The sequence below is a fragment of the Rhopalosiphum padi genome, chromosome 1, assembly GCF_020882245.1.
Source record: "Rhopalosiphum padi isolate XX-2018 chromosome 1, ASM2088224v1, whole genome shotgun sequence".
Classification (NCBI taxonomy): Eukaryota; Metazoa; Arthropoda; class Insecta; order Hemiptera; family Aphididae; genus Rhopalosiphum; species Rhopalosiphum padi.
The window spans coordinates 33420091-33433608 of NC_083597.1; the positions used below are offsets into that span (position 1 = coordinate 33420091).

The 13518-nt window shown below is 29.9% G+C and overlaps 1 protein-coding gene across 1 annotated transcript; it reads right to left on the reverse strand.

The window, feature by feature from the left end:
* Window positions 1–12149: 12149 nt before the first annotated feature.
* On the reverse strand, window positions 12150–12917 carry LOC132925468 (uncharacterized). Its single transcript, XM_060989865.1, has one exon. The coding sequence runs from the start codon at window positions 12915–12917 to the stop codon at window positions 12150–12152; it is 768 nt and encodes a 255-aa protein (XP_060845848.1).
* Between the last annotated feature and the right edge of the window lie 601 nt (window positions 12918–13518).

A 13518-nucleotide genomic window follows, 5' to 3' on the forward strand; every position in this document is an offset into this window, starting at 1 on the left:
AAGAAAAAAATTATGAACACGTACAATTCGTACAATAACCTAACCTAACTGAACTTCTGACTGCATAAGAATAAAGTAGGACAAATAATTCCAAGGTGAACAATTTTATTGGTCGTGAATCCATATCAGTATAGTAAAACCCATTCCAACCTAGCTGAATTTAAAAAAACTTATCATTCAACAACTGACCAGTAAGATTGATTTTTGGTCTAACCCGATAGAAAAACAGCCAGCAAAAGACGTGGATTTCGAGATACAGACAGAATTAGTAAAAATAACGGAGATATCCACAAGAAATCTGGCTGTGACCTCACCAGTTGTAGATTTGGCGGGGGAAAATAAGTTTAATAAAAGGACTACTGCATCATGAAAGATACATAACTAGAAGACTTATCCACATTAGCTAAAAGTTAAGTTACTCAGTTAACCAGCAGGTGATTTAAAATCACATAGTTGGCATTCGGCAGGCAAGAAATGGTGGCATTCTAATAGTGATTCAAGGTGTCAGCCAGAGGTCAAAATAGTTAGGATGGAAATTAAAAAGGCCACGGTAGAAGGGGTCAAATTCAGGACAATGACAAAAAATAGGCTACAGGAGATCGGTGATATAACGTGGCGAACAGAGAAGGACGATGTTTTATGGCACTCTCCAGAGCAACAAATCTGAGGCCAGAGGACCTAATAAAAGGGTATGGGGAAAAATTTATGGCGATTGTAACAATTCAATCCCGGAACTCTCCTGGATCGTCATATGGTCGCCTTTGTATTTATAAGGTTACCAACTACTAGCCGAGACCCAATAAGGCCGGAGCGTTGTGGATTTCTTAGAATATATAAATAAAAATTCCCCAAGTTCGGGCAGAATGTAATAATAATAGTAATAATAAATCACAACACCAAAATTAAAGGGAAAAAGTTTTATATTGAATGTAGTGCCGAGAAAGCCGATAGGCGTAAAACTCGGGAAAGAAATAAGTAATAAAGAAGAAGAAGAAAATTATAGGCACACAAAATACATACATACTCGTATATATGACAAAACTTAGTATACATCCTACCGGCTCCTCTGGGCGGTTACTGGGAGTATACAAGAATAAATAAAATAATAATAATCATCGTCGTAAAATAATGACAACAATTAAGATATTACAAATATGGTATTCTTCATAAGACCTATAATAATAATATATAATAAAAAAACCTAACCGAATACCTACCACAATGATTGGAAAATAGATATAATTATTGAGGTACATTACCAACTTTGTATATTACCTATATCGCCCGCAGGCGTAATAACAAATTCGCTTACTCCTCCATGCTGCTGTATGTAGCTGGATGGGGAGAAAAGTTAAAGAAGAAAAGAAATGTATTGTAATAAATCGGCCGATATTCTGTATTCAGGAAAAGTCGGGTGTGGCCATATCTTATAGTTATCAGAGGAGGGCGTGTATACTTCATCGGTCGGACCGGCAAATGCTGTCGTAGATCGGCAGACTTGAACCCACCAGACAAAAGTTGATATGGCACGCACACGGGATCATGTGTGCTTGTATTTAATTGAACAAATATCTATCTATCTATATATATATATCAGGTCACTCATCTTGTGTCGTCACAAGATCTCCCTAGTCCTCAAGCACATTGTAAACAAGATTGCAGAATGCGGCTGGATTTAAGTTGACTTGGCGAATTGTATAGCTTGAGTGTGAGTCAAGCAAATTAAACGCGATAGGTGTCTAGTCGTGGGAAACGAATCTAGGAAAAGCTCAGGCCCTAACAGACAGAAGTGATGTAGGAAATGTGATCAGGAAGGGCATATTCAAGTCAAGGCGACCCCAATAGACTGATGGAGGACAGCTGCTGTAGAAGAATCCTGGCTACAGCTCCTTTGTGAGCCACACCATATCAATAATGCGATTTCTCCAAATTAGCATTGAAGAATGCATAGCAACCTATCACTTGATGATAAAAACCACAGCAAAACGAAAGGGAGTTATCGTCTTTGTCTCAGAACCAAATCGGTGAGAAGTTAGATGACCTAGTCACTAATGCAGAGGGTAGAGCAGCCATAATTTTTATGGAAAATATAACTCCAGTCGAAGACATAGGCACACCACATTTGGGCTTTCCCTAGATTATGGAAATCTTCTTCGTCTAATCCGGATGCATGGAAGGTATTATTTCCACTTTGCTAGAAATAATAACGCAAAACGGAAAAAAAAACTATATCGCAATCACAATGATGATAATTTTAAGGCTAGAGACCAAATAATTAAATTTAAAAATTAATAAACTAGTTCTGCGTTTAACATATGTGAAAACTGAAATTTTAAAAAAATCGTTTAATCAGTTTTTGGTTTATAGGCTATAGCATTTACATTTTTGTGTGAAAATTTTAAATTTCATACGAATATAATTTAAATTTAAGAAAATAATAATATATACGTACAAGATATGATATCTAAAAAAAATATATTATGGTTGTTACTGATTAGTTATCATTAATATTAATAATAACTGAAATGTATTAAGAAAAAAAAAAAAAATATTAAAATTTCAAAACATTCAGTAGGTAATTCTGTAGGAGAGTTACATGAAATTGAAACTATAATATCTTCTTATACAGTAAAACAAATGTCAGTTAGAAATCAAATAGATCTACAGTAAAACTTGAGTAAAAACTTGAGAAGGTATCAGTGAAATAGTTTTTTTGTTTATTTAGAATTTTTTTATTTGTGTGTTTCTTGGGAAGTAAAATTTGGTTGTACAATAATTACTAATTTTGTATTATAAAATTAGTATTAAATTATTTACACAACGAAAATAAGATATTGCTTTTTGGTAGTCTTTAATTTATTTTACTATGTAGATAAAAAAAAAACCTATAGAATCTTATACAGTAATTAAAAATTAAATCGTTTTATTAATATTAAAATTAAATAAATTTGTATTAAATATCAATTTAATAAATATAATGATTACATACATATATGATCTACAAAAAAAAAATGAAAAAAAGTAATTATAATTATTAGATTATTGTGTAATATATGTTGTTTATAAGTAATATAATAAATTAACAGTGATTAAAATTGTTTATTAATTATCATGATTTTAACCTAACCTAAAATAGCCAGTTGCAGATGATTCTATGTATTGCCTTATTGGATTTTATTGATCAGTAAATTTTAATTTCTAAATAATGGATACTTTTATAATATACTGGAATCAATCGGTTGTTTTTACAAATATATTACCATGATTTAAAATAGGCATAATTAAAAATGTGTGTGCTAACTTTTAACATCATAAAAAGATCTACTAATAGGTGGATTAACAGTTTCTTAAAAAGAAAAGAAGAATCGGTACTAAACCGTTAGAAAATCAGACATACACGTCTCACACACGATCACGTGTCAATGGAGAAAGTACCCACATATTATTATGAGGCCTTTGGTATTAACTTGTCATGTAACACATCATAACGAAATGCCTCAAATATGAGCGAGACCTACAAAACAACTAATTCTATTCGATCCTCGACATCACACTGGAACCAAGGTCGTAGACCGTTTGGGCGAATCGACCCAAAATATAGTCCGTTTGGGCGAGAATAATTCAATTAAAAATACCGTTTGAGCGGTATTAAAATGCTTATAATATACACTCAACAATCAATTAAAAAAAATCATATAAAATATGAATAATTAATAATAATAAATCAAAAATCATATAAAATATAAGTAATTTACAGTCAAAAATCATATAACACATAAATAATTAATAATAAGTCAACAATTACAAATAAAATTACATAAATTAATATAATTATAGTACAGTTTAAAGTAATTTATTAGCCTGATATTTTAAACCTAAACATTTTATGTATTCTAATTGGCTAATGTTCCCTCTTTCATATTTATTCCATGTTTCTTGCACAAACTCTTTTTTTTTTATAGTTTTTTTCGTTGAGCGTTAGGGATATATTTTGAAATGGAATTGATTTTAATCATATTTTCAGTCTGGATTTCTAATAATACTGAAATGACTTGATGTACATGAGGGTGTGGTGTGTAAAATTGTTTGTTAAAGTGAAAATGAAATGATTCTGGTCATTTGTGGTTCTAGGATGGTCAAATATTGGCGATGACGCCCACAAATAAAGGGGGAACTCTGAGTTTTCTTCTATGTAGGTGTCCAAAAAATAATCGGCAAATTGTACACATTCATTGTCAGCTGGCATAATTGATAACAACTCAGTAAATGCATCTCCTACTTCGGCTGGTGGCAAAAATGATACACCTCGCACGCAGGAAAAATAATTTCACTCGCCCAAACGGTACAAATGATAGTCGCCCAAACAGACTACTATTTTTTTGGTCAAAATTATTACCTTCGCCCAAACGACCACCGCCCGGAACCAATGACCGAAATCAACCGCAAGATATTTAACTATTTCGTTGTAACAGCGAATTTATTGTTTGATTATATCAATAATCAACATTGTCGAGAATTGGTGTAGGGTAAGTAATTCCAATAAATCGCTTTGTATTGTTAATTTTCATCTCAAATTATACCATCTAAATTCAATTTTATACAAAATACAATCTCACAATGATGCAGGCAGATGCATTTTTATGTTTCCAAAAATAAAAATAATTCTTCAAAATTTTAAACTCAGAATCTTAAATTTTAGGATATGTTTCACAGAAAATACCTTAATTACATACAAAATAAATAAACAAATAATACGTACTTTGCTGATCTGTGAACAATGATTTATTAGTTAATTTTTAATATGTAAAGTGTACAGTGTGTACACATTATATATTATATATACATAAAATAACCATGTTTAGGTTGGAATCAACTGGGTAAATGATTTCCTATTTTATTGTAACGGTGGACAATTTAGTCAAGATACTAGAATATAGAGATATCAGGATAGATTCTCATTTATCTCGCATAAAATCTATGAATGTTTTTAGCTGTAATAAGTATAATTCATTAATGTATGGTTTTGCATATTGAATTAACAACTATTTTATTAATATGAAACGATTTTCTGCGTACTGCTTCTTATAAATATGTGATAACAATCCAAACAACACTACGGAATAACCCCGGAGAAACAAAAAATAGTAAATTAATAAACATGTAAAATATTTACCAATTCTTTCTACAAAACATAATATGTGTATAATAGCGTAATATTAATAAAATTACAATATTATAAATATTAAATTTACAATGGTGACCAACATGGAGACATAAATTCTGTTATTTACATATTGATAAAAATGTCTTTATTATTATGTTTATTTAAGAGTAATATTAAAATATCGTCGTTTTTATTTCACGTATTTCAAGTTTCACGAGTAAACCAATACATTTTTTTGAATTTTTTTTTTGTATTCCAATAAAAAAAAAATTAAGAAAAATTTATGGGGACTTTTTAAATAATACAAGAATTTATACTTTTTAAGTAATATGTTCTCTATTATTTCTGAACCCCGAGGTATATTTATATAAAATTAACACTGTAGCTAAATATTTAAAGGTTACAATACAAATTAAAAATCTTGAACAAAATAGAATAATACATTTTAATAACATAAATCAAAACAAAAATGTACATACTTATTGCCGCTGGAAAATTAAACAGTTAATGAATTTAAAAAACTGATTTAAAAAATTTTAAATAATGGGATTAATATATTAATATTAAAAAAATAAAAATAAAATAATAACGACACAATCGCAGCATATTTTATTTATTTCAATTTATTATATTGGTATACTGTCTTGTTTAATTAATGATATAATGATTATAAAAAAAATTGATAAAATATACTATGAGCAACGTATCTTATAAAAACATAAAATACAATTGTATAACATGCAACACAATGAACATAATAATAGCACAGCATATTTGATTGTTTTCCTTTATTATATTAGTATTCTGTCTTTGTTATCTATAATGACGCAATGATTATAATAAAAATTGATAAAATATATTATGAGAAACGTTTCACATAAAAATATTAAATTAAATTAAAAACCAACAAATTACGTACCAACAACGTGATCTAAATAAAATAAAACATAATATAGGTGTAAGTAATTAATTTTAATATTTAATATAATTCATTAATATAAACCTTATCAAATATTATTATTGAAATTTAACTTACTAAATAAGGCTATTAAAAATTAGTTAAAATATTATTTTATTAGTTACATAATTATAATATAATTTATCATATTATATTTTACTATAAATTTAAAGTAAAATATAGGAATTGAGATAGAAAAAAAAACCATTTTTTTTAAAAAATAACTAATAAAAATACATATAAAAAAATATAGTTATTTAGAATGTATTTGAATTGTGAAGATAACGAAGTTTCTTGTTATAATTCAAGAAACTACATATCGAAATAAAGTAATATTATCGGGCAAGCATAGGACCTGTACACTTTTGGAAAGACGAAATTGCTACCACACAGAAACAGTCATTATTTTCCATGAGATTTTCCCAACACACAAAGGAAATAAGGCTACCCAAATCTAGCAGGGAACAATAAATTTCAGTAAAAAAAGCGTAGAAAACCCGTAACGAAATTAAAACATGATAGGAGAGAAATTAAAAAAATAATATCATATTGTTTAGTATGATCAATATAGGCTACATATCCATTGAGAGCATGGCTTTATCGAACCAATACACGTTAAATCAGTTACTAGAGTAGAGTTATCTAACATTGCAAATCTGCATATTTTTCTAACACGAACAGGGTTCAGGACGATGTGCTAAAGTAAGTCACGAGAAAAAGGCCAATGAAAGTAGCTGATGTATTCACTCGTTGCCTCGCCTCTTTCTCAGTTGAGTGATAATAAACAAAACTGGTTATAAGTAAAAAACAAACCTAACCTAACCGAGTTCCAGTGTGATGTCACATCAGCAGCACTCAATACCCTTAATTTATTTTTATCCTTAATAAATAAAAATATAAATGTCTTAAATATTTACCGGGATTATTAACTAAAAAAACAAATATATAGTTTTTAATTAATGGAACAATTCTAATACACCTGTAATTTGTATAAGTGATTTTATATTGTTTTTAAAACTAAGTTAGTATGCGTCGGGACACCGTAGAGACCACACATATTTACGCAAACCGTCTTTAATAGTTTTCGATAGGAGTATCAAAACTGCGCTGGATACGGCAAACCGGTATGTATAAACATTACACTAAATACAAAACCCAATAACACACAACTGCATAGCATAAACCAACGCACACTAGCGATAGCCCGTTATTATTATAAATTCGTAGATACAACAACTAATACAAATAAAATGAGTTTAAATTCAAATACCTCCGATAATCCAAATAATCATAATCAAAAGAAAGTCCCACCTCTCGTCATTAACAAATCCAAATTTCTCTCAAACAATGAAGACTCGAACTCTTCGTCCCCAAATTCTGACAATGAGTTTAGATCAGTAATCAAAACAACCAAAGCACAAAATTGTTCCATTACCAAAACAAATTTTTTTTTCATACCAAATCGATATTTTGAATTAGACTCTATGGAAACAAGCTAAACAGATACACCTTCAAATATACAAGACACAATTGCCACATCAGCTTATGATCAAAATATAAACAAAAAGAACAGTGACATACAAATACAATCAACTGATAACCTCCCGAAAATACCACCACTATTCGTAATTAACATATCTGAATTTACGCAATTTTGTCAACTGATATCTACTGTCATACATAATGACTTGTCCATCGCAGCTAAAATAAATAACATACAAATTAATTTACAAACAATTGAAGACTTCAGATCGCTCACCAAATTCCTAGACGAAAAAAATATGAATATTACACATACAGACTAAAAGAAGAAAAAGGCATATCAGATATAATAAAAACGTACCTATGCCTATTATGGAATCGGAGGTCATAGAAGATCTAAACAACCTAAATTTCCCTGTTCATACTGTTATAAGAATAACTAATAAAGATAAAGCACCCACCCCTTTATTGGCTCTACAACTATTAAATAATCCTTAAGCTAAGAAATCTTTAAACTTAATAAACTGCTAAACTGTATAATAAGCATAGAGCCCCGGCGAAAATAAAACAACCCTACCCAATGGACCAACTGCCAAAAATATGGACACATTTACAAATCCTGTAAACTACAATCTCGAAGTGTCAAATGTAATGGTACACACCACTACAAGAAATGCGATAAAAACTCGGAAACCCTACCAAATTGCGTTAACTACAACGGCTCACATCCAACTAATTACAAAGGATGCACGTACTTTAAAAATATCAAACAAAAAAAACCAGTAAAAATTCAAAGCAAGCTTCAAACCAAAAACATACGGTTAATAAATGAAACTACTAACAAAATTAGTAATAATAATAACAAACCCAAAAAAATATCTCGAACCGGGCCTCATACGCAGATATAATTAGAGGCAAAACTAACTACACTCATCCAACCCAAAACAACGCAGAAAACACATCAACTGAATACCTAAATGAAAATCTACAAAAAACAATAACAAAATTTATCCAAAATATTCTTCAAAATAAACAGACCATAAGCTCAATTTTCTACACAATAAAAAACAACCTTTCTATACCTCTCAATAATGAACACAATTAAACTGAAAGATATCAAACTCGTTTACTGAAATGCCAATGGCATTAAAAACAAAAAATCAACAATTATTCTTATCTCGACATAAAATTGATATTGCATGCATAACGGAAACGCATCTTATAAATAACGAGCCTTTCAAGATCACCGAGTATAATACCTATAGAAAAGACAGAAATACGACTCACTCATCCGGATGAGTAGCCATTCTAATAAGAAAATCTATCAAGCATCACCAATCATGCACACATGACATGATTAATATTGAAGCCACTATCAGTTCCAAAAGACAAAGATGATATAAAAATAATTTCAGCCTACAATCCACCAAATAAACAAATTCGTAAAGACGACATATCCGACTCTTCAATAAAAACCCAACAATACTATTAGGAGACCTAAACTCCAAAAACGAAAACTAGGGTTGTTTAAAAACAAACCCAAATGGTAACAAATTACTAAAATTCACCTCTGAGCTAGGAATCCTAATTTGACCGCCAGAGGAACCAACCTTCCAACGCGCTGATAGACAACCGGATATACTTGACATCGCTCTAATTTCAAATATCTCAGCTGACATACATCATCAAGCCATTAACGAACTAGACTCAGATAATTTACCAGTTATCACCACACTATATGAACAAGCCAAAATAAATATGTCAAATCCAAATTTAATAAATCGACCAATAAATTGGGACACAAATAGGAGCCACTGATACTTCTAAAATACACCCAGTAAAAACTGGAATCCTACAAGGATCAGTCCTAGGACCCATACTGTTCAACATTTTCTGTCATGATATTCCAAAGCCACAAGAATGTGAATTTGCTATATACGCAGATGATACTGCTATCATAACGCAGAATAAGAATCTTGAAACCTCTATCATAGACCTACAAAACTCACTATACCAAGTATCAACCTGGTTTGCAAAATGGAAACTAAAATTAAATCCCGTTAAAAGCGAAATAAAGATCTTCACTTTAAAAAGATATACAAACCCAACTGAGATAAAAATAAATAACCAAACCATAATATGGAACAACAAGGATCAGGCAATCAAATACCTTGGGGTTTTTCTTGATGAAAAATTAACCTGGAAAATACACATAAACAATAAACTAAACCAATCCTGCACTAGGATAAGACTACTATACCCCATAATTAATTAAAGCTCTAAACTACAGATCAAATGCACACTTTTAATATATACGTCAATCATAAGACCGTTAATAACATACGCATGCCCTGTATGGGCTGCTGTCTCCCAAACAAAAACGAAGAAACTTCAGACAATACAGAACAAATTCCTCAGGATAGCCGTTAAATCACCATAGTTCATGCGCAACAAACAGCTCCATAATGACACTGGAATTCTCTACCTGGATAAATGGATCCAAGACCAATTCAAAAAATTCCACCAACAACTAAAATCAGTCGAAGGAGCCGCTCACCATGAAATCGGAAGACAAACAAAAAACCCCAGATTGAAACCTCGTCTTCTACACGATATCTTCCTATCACAAGAACCACTATCAAAATCATCTAAATCTGAATCCGAACAAACGTAAACACACACTCATTACTACAACAACAAAAAATGACAGCTTATATATTTTCATAACATATACATAGAATATGATACATAAGGAATTTTCAATTATATACTATCTTTTACTATCTCTATATTCAAAAACAACATTTAATGTAAACCACAACTTTAAACTTTAACTTTATTTGTTAAAAATACCTTGTAAAAACAAAAAATTTTTTGAATTAAAAAAATTAATAAAAATAAAAAAACTAAGTTGATGTTTTATCATTCCAGATTGTAATTTTAAAATTGTTGTCAATTATTTAACTGTCACTATCTCCTGAAGTTTTAAATTTGTTATACCTAATCAATTATTAGAGAAATAATTATTTATACGGAATTACAGTTTTCATTGAATATGTATAATATGTTCACCAAAATCACAAATCATGGCTTACAAACATAGTAATTCTATACAACTTTATTAATATTAAGTGAGTTGAATTAAAACTTAAAATTAAATAAATATAAACTAATTAGACATGCCAATTATACTCGTAAAATATATTTGAGAAAACAAATACTTACTAAAATATGTATCTATAAAATAAAATAGCTACGTATTATTATACTTTTAATAATTCTTGACAACAGTAAAAATAAATTAACGTTAAAGGTTCTAAAAGTATAAAATCGTTAAAGTCTGGTTGAAACAAAAATAGAGTCTCGAACCAAAATCAAACGGAACTTATATAGTATCATATTACACCAAACTAAACACAAACCAACTATATTATATTATACAGATATGAGAAACACTTATATGGTATCTTAAAATATATTTTTTTAAATATTGAATCATTGAATATTTATCCTACAGAATGTATCAAGTCTTTGTCAAATTACAAATGTATACAACTCGGCAATCGTTAGCTGCAGGTAAACGACCCATATTATACTGATGGAAATGTAGGATAACTTTGCGTCGCTCGACTGCGGCCCAAAGTAACCACTTTACCTTTCACCTATCCCGATAGGATATTCTATTCGATTGCGAACCGTACATAATAGGTAGGAAATACTATTTAAGTGATTATCAAAACTAAATAAATATGTGCATTGCGTCCGATACATATTTTGAAATAAATATAAATATCGATTATACATGATTCACACGATCACCAATACTCTGCGTGGTAATTTAGTGACGCCATAAATTTAGCTCATATACAAGCTTCAAAGGCTAAAATACAAATATTTAGTGATTATTTAGTAGACACTTAGGTATATTGATGATGATTCTGATTTTCTTCTTGAAATATGGGCTACTTCAGCTACTTGTAGTTCCGCTATGTATTTGACAACGATTCGTGTGAAAGTTTCCATTCTAAATTAAATTCACTTTCCAAGTAGAATTCAATTTTTGGAAATTTTGAAATAATGCGAAACAGATGTTAAAATAAAATTTTGTTCAAACCCAGATTACAAAATTAAACAACTTGGAAATATTTAATTTTTTTTTAATAATGAGTTTTAAAACTCTACCTCTAACACAATAAAATTATTTTACTATTTATTGAAATATTGGTTGTATTTTATCTTTTTTTTATTGTAAACAATTTATTATTTTAATATGCGACTATTTATTTATTGAGGCATTAATTATACTTAATTTATAATTTAAAATACAAATACCTCCAAATGGCTCCAATACAGTATTTAAAATTTTTAAATATTTTATTTATTTTATTAATTTTTTTTTTTTTTTTTTTTTATATTATTGTTTAAGCATCAACTACAATGTTATTAGCTTTACTGGTATTACATTTTTACATTTTAGGTATTATAAGTTATTGGACAATTCGATTATATACAATTAAAAACAAGTATTACAAATAAACAAACTTATTATATGCTGTTATACAATTCAATTTCTTTAAGGTATAAAATTATGTTTCGCCAGTTAGAAAAAGGACCAATAGCATCATACAGGTTATCAGGGATGTTGAAGTCTCTTCTGCCTGCATTAAAGTTTGGGCAGTGGACAATGATGTGTTTGATAGAGTAGTTTATGTTGCATGTTGGGCATAGGGGTGGATCTGTTTTAGCCATGAGATGTCCGTGTGTGAATTTGGTATGGCCGATTCTTAAGCGATTAAGAATTACCTCATTTTTCCTATTTAGGTCGGTGTATTTTGGCCAGAGTTCGACAGAGTGTTTAATTTTTCTAAGTTTGTTTTCCGTGGTGTTGTGCCATTTTGTGTTCCACCATTCAACGCAGTATTTATTTATATTCCTCTTTATGTCAACAAGTGAGGAAAAAGGGATTAATTCACTGTTTGGACTCATAATTGCATTTCTAGCTGCTTCATCTGCCTTTTCATTTCCCTTTATGTTGCAATGACCAGGGATCCATACGAATTGAATATCTTTGCTTGATTTTGAAAGAAGGTTGCTAATTAGTATAGCCAATGGCTCTGAAAGTATTATTGATTGCAAATTAGCTAAGGCACTGAGTGAGTCAGAACATATATCTATTTTAGTATCTTGAATCTGTAGAGCTAATTGGACTCCTTTATATAAAGCAAGATATTCAGCTGTATAAATGCTGTTGTAAATGTTAAGTTTGAACTGCTTAGTTTCGTTGAGGTGGACTATTGCAAGTCCTATTCCCATTTCAGTTTTAGAAGCATCGGTGTAGATCTGAGTACTGGTACTGGAACTATGTCTAAGTTCGTTGAATAAATTATGGTAGATAATATTTGAAGTTTCTTTTTTCGAGTGAACTGTTAGGCTTGTATCAACTCAGTAATTTGGTTGTTTCCAAGTAGGTATCTGGCAGTTTTCACGTTGGCATATTTCATTGGCTACGATATTAATTTCCATCATCTCTTGCTGTAGTCTTAGTCCTAATGGTTTTCTTAATTTAGGATTATGTTCGTATATATTGGAAAAACGATTTTTATTTAAAAAATGAATGGTTGAATTATTTGGTGTAGATAAGATACGAGCTATATAATTGAGAGATAATTTAAGTCTACGGAAATGAAGTGGAGGTTCTCCAGTCAGGGAAAGCAAACTTATTATCGGGCTGCTTTTAAAAGCTCCAATTGACAATCTCAGTCCTGCGTTGTGGATTGTGTCGACTATTTTTAAGATTTTTGAGTCTGAGTTGCCATAACAAATTGAACCATATATTTTATTAATTATAAGCTGTTTTGTGAACCAATGTGTACTTGGACGCAATCGGGCAACTCCGGGATAACCAAACTATGTA

Excerpts from the sequence above, each read along its gene's own strand:
- LOC132925468 (XM_060989865.1), bottom strand. The coding sequence starts at position 12,917 with ATGGGAATAGGACTTGCAATAGTCCACCTCAACGAAACTAAGCAGTTC.